The 18,092-nt window shown below is 41.7% G+C and overlaps 1 protein-coding gene and 1 non-coding gene across 2 annotated transcripts; both read right to left on the minus strand.

Moving 5' to 3' along the window:
• Positions 1-3,751: 3,751 nt before the first annotated feature.
• On the minus strand, positions 3,752-9,972 carry IL17F (interleukin 17F). Its single transcript, XM_054722336.1, has 4 exons — positions 9,946-9,972; positions 6,374-6,442; positions 5,425-5,630; positions 3,752-4,267 (listed from the first exon to the last, which is right to left on the minus strand). Exons 1-4 carry the CDS (start codon positions 9,970-9,972, stop codon positions 4,003-4,005), a joined length of 567 nt encoding a protein of 188 aa, XP_054578311.1. The 3' UTR covers positions 3,752-4,002.
• A 2,953-nt stretch (positions 9,973-12,925) lies between these two features.
• LOC114228352 (small nucleolar RNA SNORA25) lies at positions 12,926-13,047 on the minus strand. Its single transcript, XR_003614493.2, has one exon. It is a non-coding gene; the product is annotated as a small nucleolar RNA SNORA25 (small nucleolar RNA).
• Positions 13,048-18,092: the final 5,045 nt, after the last annotated feature.

The following is an 18,092-nucleotide window of genomic DNA, read 5'->3' on the forward strand; positions in this document are numbered from 1 at the left end:
ACAAATCAACAAACAACAAGTGTTGGCGAGGATGCGGAGAAAAAGGAACCCTCGTGCACTGCTGGTGGGAATGCAGACTGGTGCAGCCACTGTGGAGAACAGTATGGAGTTTCCTCAAAAAACTGAAAATGGAACTCCCATTTGACCCAGTAATCCCACTTCTAGGAATATGTCCCAAGAAACCAGAAACACCAATCAGAAAGGATATATGCACCCCTATGTTCATAGCAGCACAATTCACCATAACTAAGGTTTGGAAACAGCCTCAGTGCCCATCAGCAGATGACTGGATCAGAAAACTGTGGTACATCTACACAATGGAATACTATGCTGCCATAAAAAAGAAGGAACTCTCATCATTTGCAGCAACCTGGATGGAATTGGAGAACATTATGTTAAGTGAAATAAGCCAGTCAATGAAAGAAAAATACCACATGATCTCACTCATTTATGGATAATAAAGAACATTATAAACTTGAACAAAAAGATAGATACAGAGACAGTAAAGCATCAAACAGACTGTCAAATTACAGGGGGAAGGTTAGGGAGAGGTGGGGGAGATAAGAGATCAATCAAAGGACTTGTATGCATGCATATAAGCATAACCAATGGATGCAAAACTCTGGGGGGTGAGGGCATATATGGGAGTGGTGTGAGGGGGGCAATGGTAAGATATGTACACATATAATACCTTAATAAAAAAATTGGAAAAAAAAAGTCATGCACTTGAAGTCAGTGAACCTATTTCAGCCACTACCCAAGTGACCTTGAGCAAGTCACCTAACTCCTCTGGACCTCAACTGCCAATGAGTAAGTTTGACCAAGTCAGTGGTCGGCAAACTGCGGCTCGTGAGCCACATGCGGCTCTTTGGCCCCTTGAGTGTGGCTCTTCCACAAAATACCACATGCGGGCGCACACGTACAGTGCGATTGAAACTTCATGGCCCATGCGCAGAAGTCGATTTTCGGTTCTCAAAAGAAATTTCAATCGTTGTACTGTTGATATTTGGCTCTGTTGACTAATGAGTTTGCCGACCACTGGACCAGGTGATTGACAGGGGCCTATTCAGCTCTAACAATGTGCAATCATAGGAGTTAAGTTGTCTTCTTTCTGATCTTCTAACTGGCCTTCAGGTTTTCAACCCCTTTTGCACATCACCACCAAAAGTATCTTATGAACTACAGCTGTATTCTTACCACATCTGCTATAGTGCATACAATACCATCCACAATTGGGCCATTTGCCTCCTGACATGTTAATTCAATCATCATTTCAAGAAATATTACTTTTTAATAAATATTATTTTATTGATTTCAGAGAGGAAGGGGGAGGAAGAGAGAGAGATAGAAACATCAGTGATGAGAGAGAATCATTGATTGGCTGCTTCCTGCATGCCCCCATTGGGGATTGAGCCTGCAACCTGGGCATGTCCCCTAACCAGGAACCCAATCGTGACCTCCTGGTTCATAGGTCAACGCTCAACCACTGAGCCACGCCACTTGGGCAAGAAATATTTCTTATGTATCCCCCACTGTATTCCCATGTCCACATTATCCCAGGCACATGGAATGACTTGCTGCTCCCCTAACACACCAAGCTTTTTTGGGGCCTCTGTTGCTTTTGCTTATACTCTTCCCTTTGCTAGAAATGCCCTTCCCCCATTTTTTTCTCTAAAGCAACTCATATTCATCTCACTGCAAATGTCATCTCCTTTCTGAAATCTCTTGGTGAGCTATCATCTTCTATATCTTCTCAACATGACTATAGTACTTAGCACATTGTTTTGAAATTACACATGTACATGTGTAACAAGACAATATCTTGATACACTCAGAGGTGTGATTTCTTTCCTCTGCAATTTCCTTCATCTGTATACTTCTGCTACTCAGACAGGGGCTTTTCATATGTACTATCCTCTGGGCAGGGCTATCACTGCCAAAATGAACAGAGAAAGGAAGACACCTCACATAGTCTTGAGCATTTAAATGGACTTGGGAGATTCATGGCAAGCATGAAGCTGACAGCTATGAGAGAAAACATTTTTTAGATTTCAAGAGCCTGAACATTTTAAGTATAAATATCAATGTTCATCCCATAAGCAAAAGATTCTGAAGCAAAGAGAGGAAGAGCCAGCCTACCAAGCTACTCCATACTCACCCTCACCAATAGATAAACGTTCTCCACACTAAAGAATTAAAAGTGGGGCCAGGCTCCCAGCAAGTGGCGGTGGAGGTGGAGGCAAGAAGTTATGCCCTACTGCCTCTCTGGGACCTGGAAGACAGCAGCAATGCAGATGTGCTCTGAGCCAGTGGTATGGTAACAGTAAAGAAGAAAATGTGGTGTGCCATTTCTGGGCAAGAGAGGGATAGGAGAACCTTCTGAATGTCATGGAGACCAGAATATGGAAGCTCCTGTGTCCTCAGGAAGCATTAGAGATGGATGAAAGACAACCAGTGACCCAAAAAGAAGTCAGAACAAGGCAAATGCAAAGTGGCCACCATGGCCCTAATGACCAGGGGCTCTGTGGTTAGCCATTGCCAATGCTGTGGCCCTTCCATATGCATTCCGTACTTTTCTTTGTATTGCTAGTGGGTAGCACAGTAGCCAGTAAGTGCTCACTTTGTAAAATAATGTAGCTAGGAAGATGGATCAGTAAAGAGTTACCAGGGAACATGGTAACTGTACCATTTTCCTTAATTCTCCATATATACCTCAAGAACCATTAATAATAAAATAACTCTCCAACTCATAGAGACAAAGAGTAGATTGGTGGTTGCCAGGAGCTGGGGAGGGGAGAAGTGGGGAGAGGTTGGACAAAAGGTATCAGTTATAAGGTGAGTGAGTTCTGAGGATGTACTAATGTATAGCATAGTGCTGTATTGTAGATTTGAAATTTGCTAAGAGTTCATCTTTAATGTTCTTACTATAGATAAAAAGGTAACTCTGTGATGGAATGGAGGTATTAACTAACCTTATTGTGGTAATCATTTCATATCTATAATAATAAAAGCATAATATGCTAATTAGACCAGACGACCTTCTGGACAAAGCTGGGGCTGCGAGGGAAGCCCGGGTACCAGGTGCCAGAGGGAAGCCGGTGCCAACAGCTGGGGGAAGGAAGGCCTACTCTTGCACGAATTCGTGCATCGGGCCTCTAGTACCAGTATATTTGTGTATCAAGTCATCACATTGTACACTTCAAACTTATATCCTGTTATTTATCAATTATATCTCCATAAAGCTGAAAAAAAACTAATATCACCAAGCTTACACACACAAAATAATAATAATAAAATAATTCTAACACTAGTGCTCTGATGAGAAAATATGAAAAACAAATGACAGGTATATAGAATTTCAACATTTTTAGGGGTACAAGGTCATGAGTGCAATGTGAAATGAACACCAAAAGTATTTTTAAATTATTAATATTTTATTATATTAGTTTTTGATATATTAATTTTTCTCCTAAAATTTTATATAATCAATATATCATAAATACATGAACAATTTCCTTGCAAATATAAATATCAGGCCAACCTCATCTATATTTAGCAAATGCTCAATAAACATAGGTATTAGATCCTTACCCCCATCCTTTCCACCCACCCTAGCCTGCACAGCTCCTCCCACACTCTTATATTGTGGCTATATTTTCTGCGTTTTCTTCCACATGGAACAGAGGCCCATTTTACCAACAAAGCTCCCAGGGAATGGTGCCACATCCCAGCAACTGCATGGCTGGTCACCACACATGATTGTGTGGTAGTCATCCCAGCACATGAACAGAGTGGACCAAGGGTTCCTTCATTCGCCATTCATTTTCAGGGGTTGGGGACATTGAAACATCTCAGGATAATATTAGGATTCGGAAGCACCCCAGAAAGTTAACACTATATCTAATACAAAGCTCTGAGGATTCCATGCAAAACACACTAAGAGAGAATCGGGGACCACTCAGGACTTGATGCAGGAGGAGGAGTGGCACTTCTGCAGCTTCTTCAGCTAAGTTGAGGGGCAACTCTCAGGTCACGTACATGGCGGATGATGGGGGTGACGCAGGTGCAGCCAACAGTCACGCTCATCTTCTCCAGTCGGAAGGAGTGAGTGCAGCCCTGGGGCTCCCTCCGGAGGACCAGGACCTCTTGCTGGATGGGAACGGAGTTCAGAGAGCTGTCTTCCTTCCCCTCGGCATTGATGCAGCCCAAGTGCCTGCACTGGGCCTCTGCAATCTCGGAGGGGAACCGGTGAGGGTCCCTGGTGATGCTGCAGGAGAAGCAAGCAGATGCAGGTGGTGAGACAGGGAGGGGACATGGACAAAGGATGCGAGCCCTGCAGCCCTGCACGCACCCACAGGGAGGTGGTTCTGAGTAACTCTGGGCTGCAGCACAGGCTGTGGATCCGACAGTCTGGATTCATACACAGCCCTCTGGCAGATGCTTAACTCCCTATGCCTCAGTTTCCTCAGCTATGAAATGGGGATTCTCATATCTCTCTCTCATGGAATTGTTGAGAACATTCAGTGATACAAATGCATAGGAAATGGCACACTGTAAATGTTGGCATTCAATACATGTTAGATCTTTTAGTTTATTTTTCTTTACAGTGTTATTATAATAATTATTATTCATTCTTTGCTTAGAGACTAAAATCACCAGTAGGTCTCCCACTATACGATCTACAAAGCCTGCTGCTTGGAAAAGAAAACCAAAGCCCCTGAGGTTTGTAAACCCAGTGGCTTCTCTCAGTTTCTTCCTCAACAACCCCCTCAGCCAGGAGGATAAAGGCAGCCAAGCCAATCCAGCCAACTTGCCAGTTGTGTACATTCCCTCACGTGGAAGCAAAACAAGCAGCCCAGCAGCATGTCCCATTTTCCCTGGAATTGGTTTTCATACTTATAATGGGAGAATATAGAGGAGTGCTTGATATTGCAGGGCCCTGCACATCAGACAAAGTCACAAGACTGTCCCCCGAACATCCCGCCTAGGATCCCACTTCCCAAACAGGGTTTGCTCCTCCACTGGGCTCTCTTCCCCACTCCTTGACAACCAGTGTCTAATCTGAGTGGATCTCTTGAAACTTGACCCTTTTTGGTTCCCACTTATTCCTATGCAGAAATCATTGTGTGGGCTGCTTTAAAGAGACCTCTCTTCCAACACAGAAAGTGTGTAAAGTCTAATATAGGGCCCCATGGAGCAGAAAAGGGCAGAATCAATGAAAAGTTGGAAACAAAATAGTAAGACTTTGGACCACCTAGTCCAAAACAGCAAGAAAAAATGTGTGTGCTCCCAGGTAAAGTGGGATTTCTGTTCTCTAAGAGAATATGTGAGGGCTTTTAGTTTTTGTAAATTTTCTACTTTCCGATTAGAATAAATTCACATGTAGTTCCAAAGCATGTGAAGATCAGTCTCCTTTGCACTTACTTGTAATCCCAGGGGGAGCTGGAGCGGTTCTGGAAGTCATGTGAGATGGTAACAGCCCGGTTTTGATTGAGGATGCGAATGTCAACCCTCACACTGTTGTCCTCCAGAGGAGGACAAAGGGCAGTATCCCCTGCTTCGGGGTTTTTCTGAGCTGCCCCCTCCCTCAGGAGAGCGAGCCCCAACATCAACAGCAGCAGACACTTGACCTGGAAAATAGAGGAGGTTGCAGTTGGTTAGGGACTGTGGTGTCACTTGTTGGCAAGAGACATCCCATGCTTTACCTGAACTCAGCATTCCTGATTGTCTATGACAGTGGTCGGCAAACCGCGGCTCGCGAGCCACATGCGGCTCTTTGGCCCCTTGAGTGTGGCTCTTCCACAAAATACCACATGCGGGCGCACACGTACAGTGCGATTGAAACTTCGTGGCCCATGCGCAGAAGTCGGTTTTCGGCCTGGGCGAGTCTATTTTAAAGCAGTGGTTCTAACGCCGAGCCACACTCAAGGGGCCAAAGAGCCGCATGTAGCTCGCGAGCCGTGGTTTGCCGACCACTGGTCTATGAGATCAGGACTTCTCTCTGAACCTCAGATCCTCACCTAGAAATAGGAACAGTCATACATGAAGACATCAGGGTACCAAACTGCGAACTAAATGTGGTAGCCTGGTTACTGAGCCTCCACAGTGTGAGACAGAGAGACAGCAGGATCTGGGACTGGGTGTAAATCTTGACCTGGTCTCCTCCTGAGCCTCTAGTTTCTCTTCTTTCCAACCGGATTATAATAATGGCTTTACTCACAAGATTAAATGAAATGTTCTATGTAAAGCTCCTGTACATCTAACAAAAACAGGCTTACTAAATGATAGCTCTAGTTTTTCTTTCCAAGATCCCATAAATCTTCCACAACATCCTTCCTCCCAGCCATTCCTTCATCTAAAATACATTGCCTACCTCGATCTTTCCAATTCCTATCCTTCCATCAAGACCCCACTCGGGCATGGTCTCCTTCAGAAACTGTCCCTAAAGTAGTTCAATTAGAAGTATGTTAATTATCCTTAAATCATGAAGCTTTTACCATCTACCACTCAAGCAGCATTTCTTTACTGAATGAAAATGTACTGGTTGTGTTCGTGTCAGATCTGTGCCTGTTAGACTGTAAATTCCTGCAGGAGAACGTGTCATAGAACGGGTGTTCCATAAATACTTTCTGGATGGACAAAAAGTGGGTGAGTGAATGGATAAACAAAACAATACAGTTAAATTAACAATATAGTTAATTTCCCACAAGCAATGAATCAAGAAGAACACTATAGCAAAGTTCCAAGTATCCATGATAATTGAAAGAAGCAGGGACACTAATGATGCCCAACAACAGATTATGGAAACTATTTCTTTTTAACCTTTATATTGCAACTAGAGGCCCAGTGCACAAATTCACGCATGGGTGGGGTCCCTCGGCCTGGCCGGTGATTGGGGCCATCTTGCTCAGTCCCAATTGGGACTGGCCATCCAGGAGGAGGGACTGCAGGAGGTTGGCTGTGGGAGCACACTGACCACTGGGGGGCAGCTCCTGTGTTAAGCGTCTGCCCCCTGGTGTTCAGTGCATATCATAGCTACCGGCCAGTTGTCCATAATGGTCACTTAGGCTTTTATATATATAGTTATTGGTTTATCTGGTGTTGCAATAATGCACAAAGAGAGTGCTCTGTAAGACCTACCTAAAAAAAAAAAAAAAAAGAACTAAAAATCTCTCCAGCTTCCTTTTGTCACAAAGATGCTTTGTTCACCTCACCATCACCACTGACCCTTACTGGGGATGGACAAGGCCCATCACCAACTCTCAACATGATGCACAACAAGAGCTGAGGCTGAGTTGCTTTCATTCTCTGGGCTCAGTGTTGTCAGGCTCACACTTCCCATGAATTAAGGTAGGTAAGGCAACAAGACACGTTAGTTAGAAGGACCTCTGTTTTATATTTTGCAGGTACTGGAGGCAAGAAATTATAGGAGTAAACAAAGAGGTTATGGTGCCAACGTGTTGTACAAAGGTAGCTGATACTAAAAAGAAGTTGAAAGCGAGATTGACCCAGATAAGCCTGAATGAGGTTGATTTGCCTTCAGATAACCAGCAGTCATCTACTTTCATCTCCCACAATCATTCATTCATTCATCAACTTTTTTGTCTCTATTGTGTGGTGATTCGGGACATGGGCTCTGGAATCAGATGTCCTGGGCCCATAACTCAGTTCCAAGACGCTTACTAGCTGTGACTCAGTTTCCTCCACCACAAAATGTGAAGATTAAATGATATGGCCCATATAAGGCATGAAGAGCAAAGCCAGCACATGTAAATATTCAGCACAGGTGACTATAGTTAAGTCAACATTGTGCTGATGATACACAGTAGACAGAAAAATGTGAAATTTGCCCTCATGCATCTTCTCTCTAAACATAGCATTATGACATTTTAAAAAGTAAAAGGATGCCTGCTTCGATTGCTTCTCAGGCCCATCAGTAACTTCCTTAGATTTATTACATAAAGTCCTCCTTTGTGTTTTTTCTTCTGTATCATACTTACTGAATCATTTTTATATCTAATTGTCAAAGCTTTAAAATAACTGTTCCTTGAGGTCATAGGAGTTAGCAAAAATTGCCATGCTTCTAATAAGACATTATTATATTTGCTTATATTCTTTGAGTATTTTAGAAAACACTATTATATCTCTTTAAACATTGGATTCTCACAACTTTCTCATGGGGTCGGTAGAGCTAGTATTAATTATCCTCATTAGACAGGTGAAGGAGTTGTGTCTGAGAGGCAACAAATAACTTGGTTGGGTTCACCAGCCTGTCAATGCCAGTCTGGGGACTCAAACCTAGCTGTCAGATGCCAGTGCTATTGTTATTGAAGATTCTTATTACTGTCACCAACATGTAGCCACTCACCATATTTCATCTTAGCTTTGTCCCACCAGAGTAGCCAAGCAGTTTAAGCACTGTGACAGCTGTGTCGGGAATACATGAGTGTTGTAAGTTACCTGGCCCTTTATCAGGAAATAGATGCTGTCTGCAAATCCCTCCAGTTTGCTCCACAAAACTGTGGTTCTGAAACTGTAGGTCTTAGTGGTTATGCAATTAAGAGCAGGGGCTCTGACAAGGCTCTTGCTGCTTCTTAAAAACGATGTCTACAACACTTCTTCTTTAAGAGGTTCAAAATCTTGCATCGGAACCATTCAAAGAGAAGAATACTGTACTTGGAGCCATTAAACCTAGATCCATGTCCCAGTTCTTGTGTGTATATTACTCAGTGATGTTAAATCACTTAACCTGAGCCATTGTTCACGTGTATAATGGGAAAAGTAGTTCCCTACCTACGTCATTGGGTTGCTGAGAGTCTCAGAGGTAAAAGCAATATTATTAATATTAACACTTATTGAATGCTTTCTCTATCTTTATTGATTGTTGCATTAAAATGGCCAGGTTAACTAAAAACTATGCATACATAGATATGCTATTTCAGAGTATAGCTTTAGTCATTTGCAATGATATCAACTAATCCCCCAAAAAATCCCACAAGGAAGATGCCATTATTATTGCCCTATACTGAAAAGAGAATAATAATGCACAAGTGGTTAAAAACTTACCCCCAATCCCACATTTAGTAAGCGGTGGAGCTAGGTCTGACTCCAGAGCCTATCCCCCAATGCTGCACTTTGCTGCATTTCTCATCATTTCTAAACCAACATGTAAATATAATATAGTATTATTATCACTCTATGTCATGGCGTTTTTATGAAACCCAAGCTTTTTTAAGTTGCATGGCTTATACACAAAGAAAAAAAAAAGAGATGATTTAAGCCAATAACATGGTGAGTGATTTGCCAAGCTCCATTTTCATGCTTTTCCCAGGTCTTACCTGACTGCTGCCAGGCAAGAGTCTAGACCCAGGGGAGGTAGGTTTCCATCACACTAACATCTCTCTCTCCTCAAAGAGGAATGAGAAGAAACAAAAAATAATCAGCCATCAGAGACATGGCAAATGTCCCTCCTCTAGGAGCTGTTCAAAGTTCATACCTGGGTCGTTCCACTTCCTCCATCCAGGGCACTCCTTCTCTACCTGTAGTCTTGGGGGGATCATTAAGCCTTTTGGGACGCCAATTTCCTCAGTTAATAAAGATATATAGAATATATAAATGCTAAAGGGCTGGCTAAGCTCCTGCATGAAATTAGATTTTTAAGCCAGTTTAACTCTACAGTGGTGACTACAGGAAAGATAATGTAGTTCATGACCAAGAGCCAAGCAAGCTAACACCAACTACGCAAAAACCATCAGGTGAAGAGCTAGCTTACACCCCATTATAACTTCTAGTTATTTTTTTTTCTCCACCAGACGTGGGTCAGAATTAAAGTCAGCTCTGCTTTTAAAAGAAATAACCCCAATTGAGCCTAATTCTTGAGAAATCTGCTTTTCTGAATTCCTAGGGAATGACTCTACCTAAACAAAAGTCATTATTATTACTTACCATGGCTGCGGGATGTCGGGTGGTCATTGTCGTTTTGCTCTGGTTGCCTGCTTCGTGCAGTAAGCTCTTTCTGTGCATGCCCTGTGTGTGCCTGTGTGTGTCAATGAGAGTACCTGTCGATTTTATAGCAATCAGTGTCCTTGTTTTGATTGACCCGCTTACCATCTTAAGATGTGGTTGCCCCAGAGTGACTGACGAATGTAGTGTTTTTTTTTCCTATTCCACTTCCTGAAGGGGAATCGAAGGGGGATCCTCAAAAGGGATGACGAAAAAAGGACCAAACCTTCCTTTTCTTCTACCCCCATTTACCTCAAATCACGGCAAAATTCTTAACTACGTTGCTACACAGACAAGCCAAGTTGCAAACTGCTGTCATGATCTTTTTATGGTCTTCCACTAATGGCTAAGGACTTTTGACACGCCTCATATGTTCTATTTTCCAGTCATGCAATATGAACCATGATTTATGTGGGGGATAAGTCACCCTCAGAGGAGCCCTGATATTAAATGGCAGACCTCTCTTGTGCTCCATTTTATGAACGGGAAAATAAAACCAAAGAAATGAGTGACATCAGTGAGAGATTCTGAAATTACATCCCCAAGCAGTTTTTTGGTAACCTGAATTAATTCTATTTTAACCCTTACCAATACTTAATAAATAATCATTATTCACGCAACATATAAACGACCACCATCTTGGCTATCTCTGATTGAGGATGATTTTTTTTTTTAACCAAAATGGATTGCTGTGGTGTGTAATTTTAAATAACCTGTGGAAAGTTAATTTGGCTCGGTTAACTTCAGGTCAACAAACATTTTTCTTTATTTTTTTTAATAAACTCAGAGGAGCTGCAGTTTATTTATCTATTTTTGTTTTGTTTTGTTTTATTTTGCAGTTTATTTTTTGTTTGTTTATTTTATTGCTAATCCTCACCTGAGGACATTTTTCCATTGATTTTTAGAGAAAGTGGAAGGGAGGGGAAGAGACAGAGAGAGAGAAACATGGATATAAGAGAGACACATCAATTGGTTGCCTCCCGCATGAGCCCTGACCAGGCCGGGGATCAAGCCTGCAACCAAGGTACATGCCCTTGACTGGAATCGAACCTGGATCCCTTCAGTTTGAGGGCCAATGGTCTATCCACTAAGCCAAAACTGGATAGGGATCAACAAACATTTACTAAGCACATGCTATGTGTCAGGCATTGTACCCTAGAAATACAGACATTTTTGAAATAACAGTAACTTACCGGTACTTTTTTTAAAAATATTTTTTATTGATTTTTAGAGAGAGAGGAAGGAAGAGGGATAGAGAGATAGAAACATAGATGAGAAAGAAACATCATTGATCAATCAGCTGCCTCCTGCACACCCCCCACTGGGGACTGAACCCACAACCTGGGCATTTGCCAGGAATCAAACGTGACCTCCTTGTTCATAGACCAATGCTCAACCACTGAGTCACAACAGCCTGGCAACAGTAACTTACTTTTTTTAAATCTCCATTAATATTAGGAATAATTGCACATGCTTTTTTAAAAAAGTCAGGACACATTCTAGCAAGGCAGTTATTTTCATATATCACATGTTTGAAAAAACTTTCCTCCATTTTCTTTAATCAAAGGAAATTGAAGAAGCAGCTCTTGGGTTCATTGGAAGACCCTCCAGATTTTATCAAAATTCTTCTGTGATCATAGGCTTTTCATCCATATTTCTATTCTCCATTCCTGTGGGTTCTTCTCTGCCTCTCTCCTCTGGAACAATCAAAAATTGAATTCCTATAAGAAGACTTCCTTGAATTATCCTGTCAGGCATCATACCCATCCTCTTTATCTCTCTGCTCATACTTAGTTTATTTTGCACTTGCTTAAATGTTTTGGGATAAGCCTCTGAGGTCTTCATGGACTTGGGGTAAATTTAGTTTCCCCCAATAATCTACTAGTCTCCTTCTCTAAACATACATCCCCAAATAGACAATCTAAATTAAAGCAATGTATTTTTTATGCATATACAGATTCAAGACAGGGCCTCCTGGCCAACCCCTTCTAGCTAGACTGAAACCCTTAAGCCCATCTTATAATTGTCAAGACTTTACCAGATAATTCAGTGAAGTTACCACCATGAAATCGAGAGGCATGTTTTCATGTATCATTTATGCTACCAAAGCAATATATGCAATAGACCCTTAAAGGCATACTAAATTGAGTGGTTTCTTCAGAGTCATGCCTCAATGCATAGAAGACTACAGCAGCCCTCTTGAAAGAAGTGCCTTATTTAATACAAGAGGATTTTCTGGATTGCTGGGGAGGAGTAAATGGCCTTTTGTGTAAGAAAGAAGCAACATTGATGTTTTACATCCAATGGTCACAGCGTTTTCCCCCATCAAGGTAAAAATAACTAACTTATCAGGAAGTCAAACTAGTAACCTGCTTTCACCAAGTTTGAACTGAATCAACAGATTCACATTATTATTTCATCTAACATTTATTGAGCACTTTTATAGTGTAAATTATGTGCTAATACTGGGGACACAATAACGAATATATGATGAACACAGAGCTGACTATGGTGGAAGGCTCTCTAATTGGCCCTGTACCACCCGACTCAAGCTGTTACCAGCTTTAAGCATTTCCATAATTCAAGTGGAGCCATCATGCAACACAGTGACAGCTAGGACACTCCACACACAATTCAAGAGCCCACAGAAAGAGACTCTGGAGTTCCAAGAATGAGTTACAGCCTTCCATGAGGTAAGATATTATAGCTGGTCAAACATCCAAGTTAGCAAGATTTTTTTAATGCCCAACTACATGCTTGTTGGTGCTATTATTGGTAATAGACTGTACTATCATAATTAGTTGAAACTCTTATGGAAAGAAAGCAAACACACATATATTAAACAAGAATATAATGACATGAGATTGTTGGAGACATTTATAATTCAATGCACACATTTAGTTTTTTTTTAGTTTTTTTTTAACCTTATATCTCCTCATGAAAACAAAGCACTATTGAGTGTCTGTTATTATAGAGAACTTCAGGCTTAGGTCACAGTGTTAAGAGCTCCTGGTTTTGGTCCATAAGCTCTCTTTGAAATGACCTATAAATTAGTATCTTTTTTTAATATGTATATACCTTTAAAAAAGAATTTTTGCTCAATCCAGTTGTCATGTCAGTTAGTCCTATATAAAACAGGGATAGAGATGATCATGTGATCACCAGCTTATACTGACACTAGCAACCTAGAAGGTTTAACTGGACAAAAGCCATCTGCAAGACTCCAGAGATCTAAGACAGCTATTGTATAATGCCACTGATTACCAATAGCTATTACAAAATCACATATAGCTTGTATTATATTTAAATTGGACAGTCTTGATTTAGGCAATGAAAATAAGTAAAAGTTAATAAAATGTTCCCAATAGGCTGAATGTTAGCAACAAAGCAGAAAGAAAACCTAGTAGTACAACACATTCCGTTTTAAATATCCAAGCTTCAAAAGGTTTTAGGGGGGACCTGAGGCTAGGTGAAAAAGGTGAATGGATTAAGAAGTACTAATTGGTACTTACAAAATACTAGTAGTCATGGAGATGTAAAGCACAGCATAGGTAATATAGTCAATAATATTGTAATAACTATGTATGGTGCCATTTGGGTACTGGAATATCAGGGGGATCACTTTGTAAAGTATATGAGTGTCTAATACTAAGCTGCACACCTGAAACTAATAAAAAATAATATTGAATGTAAACTATAATTGAAAAATAAATTTTTTAAAAATAATTTTTATGTTCACTTTCTTTTAAAAGGTGAATCAAGATATGCTGCCACAACCTAACAGTGTATATGTAGATACAAAAATTGATGCCTAGAAGTGAGGTGCTACTATAGCAAAAGGCTAAAAGAGTAGCATTGTCAACAGAGGTCATGTGGCAGGCTGTATATGACAATGAAATTATAGGCTAGATAAATAATGACCCACACTATGCAATGGCAAAACATTTGGTAAAATTATTGCCTGCAATAACTTAAGAGGCAAATATAGCACCTAGCAGTACAGAAACTCTAAAGGAAAAGACTGGAAAACAAAATGGTAGCTGTGTGTGTTGGATGCGATTGTCTGGATTTGGCAAAGTAACACAAGAAAGAGAAGAGCTCAGGAAAGATTTGGCAAGTTTGCAAACAAAAAGGAGAGAATGAAGAGAGCCCAGAAATCCAGAGCTTGCAAGATTAAAACAACAACAATTTCTATCCCCAAAAGCAAAAGATAAATTAAAAAAAAAAAAAAAAAACCTTTGAGGGAGAAATGCCCAGTAAAACCTTTCAACCAAATACATTTCCTATGGGCAAAAATCACAATGAAGCAGCTGGTACATACTTTTAATTGAATAAAAAAGACCCAGAATAAAAAGTGTAAATGTATAGTTCTAGTAAACAACCATCAAGTAGAGAGAGAGAGACAGTTATGGGAATGAAAAGCAAAAAATAGAGATATTCTGGGAATTATGCCACCATAAGAACCAATTTAGGTGAGAAGTTTACTAATTTTTGAGAGAGCTCTTGAACTTAATCATGAACCAACCCTCAGTCCCCTTAGCTCCTTCAGAGCAGGAACTAAGGCACCAAGGAAGGTCTATTTGCCGACACCAATTCAGACAAGGCAAAGAAATTACTGGGGGGAAATTTCCTGCCAGGGGTTGGAGCCAGGGACCACAAAAAGTCCCCAGGAGTTGGGCACCTTTTGAAAAGCAGAATCTGGATCTGATTAAAGAACATTCCATATGCTCTGGCTGTGGCATCCCCATAATCAGCCAAGCAGGATTTCAAGTTGCCACAGACCAAACCTACTGTGCTAAACCATTCTTTCTTTTTCCAAATGGAAGTATTTATTGCTAGTTTCATGCTTTATTCTACACATTCAGACCTTATGTAATGAACTATAGTATACCATTTACAAATTCGAGATGTTGAGCTACACCTCTAATAGGATGGGACTTTGGGATGCTCTTCCTTAGTGAGGGGGTGAAGGTATTATGTAAGCAAAGAGAGTGAACCAAGTATTTGGTGAACAGAAGGGTGGACTATGGTAGAAACAATTATCACAAAAATCACTGTACTTCTCTACTTACAGGAACCTGGAGATGACACTTCTTTGCCTCCTCGCTATGGGATTTGCTTTGGCCAAAGAAATGTGAGTGGAAGTGAAGTGTCTCACTTCTAGGCAGAAAAATCTGTCATTCTCCGTGACTTCTCCTCTCCTGCCTCAGATTTATGGTAACATGGGGGGAAATGATGGCATAGTAAGAGAATCTGGATCCCTGAGTGGGTACAGTGAGCTGAGCCTCCCTGATGACCTACATTGGACATGCAAGCACCATTAAGAAATAAATAGCCTTTGTTCTTGGAGACCATCACAATTTGGAGATTGTTACTATGGCATATCCTAGTCTAAACTCACTGATAGAGACATTAAATGATTTTATAGGCTTTCTGTTTATTTTTACTTTTGATCAGAGCTCTGACTCCTCATTAAAATATCCAGTTAAACAGTATTTGGTTTGAAGGATATTTATAAAGTATTAAATGCAAAAAAATAAATAAATAGACTGTCATTCACTATCTTATTCACTATCAAGAGCTATTTGTATATAATTTACTTTGACCCCGATGTTATCTCCAAATACTATGAAAACACTTCTAATTTCCCTGAACACTTATTTATGTCAGGGTCAGACCCTTCCGAATAAGGGTTAAGAACATTAAGTTGGAATGGCCACAAAAGCTTTCATTCCCACCCTTCAGGCCCCTTGCAGCTCTTTTTCTCCTGGAGCATAAGTAAGTATTCTTCCTCTGCTTAGGCTATTCAAACCTTCCCGGTGAGGCTCCCTAGATGCATGGCATTTTCGGAAACTGAGGAACTGAGAGTCAAGTATCCCTAAAAGTGATTGGAATAAGCAAACGGGAGCCTTAACTCGCACAGCTGCACTCTCGCACAGCTGAGAGCCATACCTGTTCTCCCACTAGAGGGTTCCCTGGCAAGGGCAGGGATGAAGGCAACAATAGGAATGTGGGGTTGTTTCCATGTCAAAATTCAGCCGCAGCCACTTTGGGTTGGCCTAACTGAGCTACCCACAGGCTAGCAGCAGGCAAGTCAAGGTTCGTGCAGACCTTCACTTACTCAGCAGCCACGCTGATTTCCTGCATCAAGAGGGATGGAATTAGTCAACATTACCGGGTGCAGATGCCTGGGGAAAGCCTGTGGGAGGATCTGTCAAACACTGCTGAATTTCCTGGCTTCCTCTCACCAAAATCTCTCTTGAGCTTGTTTCTACCTGGCCACTCAGGAATTACTGATCAGCTACATTTGCTCCTGGCCTGTCTTCATACTGACAACCTGCCAAGTTCTAGGGTGGTGAACTGGGGTGGCCCGTCTAGCCCCAGAAAGACGACCTCACATTCCATTCTCGCCTCTAGATGAAATGACCAGTCCCTTGCACATTGGCCCAAATCTAATGCGTGGCCCCAGTCCAGTTTATTAAAGAAAGTCACCATCCCAAACCTTTCACATAAACTTATTCTTCAGCACCTGCTCCACAAAATGCTTTGTATTTCTGAGCCCTCGCCCTCTCCAAACCAGTTCCTTTTTCCTGGAATGACCATTTCTGTTCTCTCTCCTCATTTAGGTTCCATCCAAATGCCTGGCTTCTTCCTGAAAACCCATCTCCTCTGACTGGCAGCTCACTGCATCTCTCCCTCTCCTGAACTCTCATGACACTTCACTTAGCAATGCCTTTTCTGCTGTCCACTCGAATGACTATTTGTGTGTGTGCTTGCTTTTTAAGTGTTCATGTGTTTACTGCTAACCTGCTCTCTGGATCTCAAACTCGACTTTGCGTTTATGTTCCTACCACTCCTACATCCCCAGACAGTTATCCTACCCACAGCTGATGCTCAGGGAATATTTATTCATTTAAGTTGACTTATTTGATATGGATACTTGTTCATTTCTTCTTCCACCTGGTTTCGTGCTAATAAGGGGATCAGAGTATGCCACCACAACATACACCTCTTGGGCATAAGGACAATTTTAAGCTAAAGGCAATGAGAAACAGCAGACTCAAGGAAGGCTGCCCTCCCCCTTTCTGCCTAAAAGAAGGGCATACCTTTCCCTTTGTAAAGGTAACATAAATTTCCATTTGTAAAGGTATCTCCCTCTCTGGCATTAGAAAGGATGATGAGATTAATTACAGGAGAGAGCGAGCTCTTATCAATGGAGTGGGTACCAATTTAAGTCTGCATAACAAGTCCTACAAAATAACACTTAGCTTCTATTAGTTTCCCCCACAGATTTCCCTTCCTATACTATACTTCTGCTAGAAGTTCAAATCTCTCTCCTTCCTCTGTCTGGTCACTTCTGAGTGTCTGAGGATGCATGTGTGGGGGTGGGGGAGGACCAGAGAGAGAGCGTGTAGACTCCACTCTTCTGAGAAGTGGGTTACTTTCACTCCTGCAGGGGTCTGACTCAGTATGCTGAGGGAGCAAAGAGAGGTGCACCCCACTTATATGGGCTCATCCCACTGCTCTCCGCTGCATCTGACCCCAGGGGAGATCACAGAGGTGGCTGGGAAACGCCTTCGAGGAAAAAATAATGACTGTGAGAAGGTTCGTGGCAGCACAGACCCCAGCACTTATTTACGTGGGAGAGAAAGCTTCCTGTAGATTGCACACATTTATGTCCATTACGCAGGTTTGGGGCTGAGCAAATTACCCAGAGGAGAATGCCACCGCTGACTTTTTTATCCCATGACACCTCTCACACCCTACAGGTCCAAAGCACCCTGTCACCTGGCACCCAAGTTAGCCATTAAGGCAGAGTAGACTTCTGTCACCTTTGCTCCATCATAGATTTCAGGAGCTGCACAGGTCATTAGAGATAATGTGGCCCAGCCCTCTCAGCTGATGATGGGGTCTGAATGGCTTTCCTGCAGGTAGCCCCTAGCCTGGACGGGGCCTCGATTCCCTCTAGTCTCCATCTGCAGATAAGGGAGTCCCTCTCTCTAAGTCTTACAGGTCCATATTTCTAACCAAGTGCTGCTAAGGGAAGAAAATGATTATAATATCAATAGCCTTACATTGTAGATGAAGCC

The sequence above is a fragment of the Eptesicus fuscus genome, chromosome 10, assembly GCF_027574615.1.
Source record: "Eptesicus fuscus isolate TK198812 chromosome 10, DD_ASM_mEF_20220401, whole genome shotgun sequence".
Taxonomy (NCBI): Eukaryota; Metazoa; Chordata; class Mammalia; order Chiroptera; family Vespertilionidae; genus Eptesicus; species Eptesicus fuscus.

Excerpts from the sequence above, each read along its gene's own strand:
- IL17F (XM_054722336.1), bottom strand. The coding sequence starts at position 9,972 with ATGACCACCCGACATCCCGCAGCCATG. Across the intron at positions 6,443-9,945 it reads CCCGACATCCCGCAGCCATG|GGACAGTTTCTGAAGGAGAC; the intron begins GTAAGTAATAAT and ends GAACTACTTTAG. Across the intron at positions 4,268-5,424 it reads AGCTCCCCCTGGGATTACAA|CATCACCAGGGACCCTCACC; the intron begins GTAAGTGCAAAG and ends CTTCTCCTGCAG.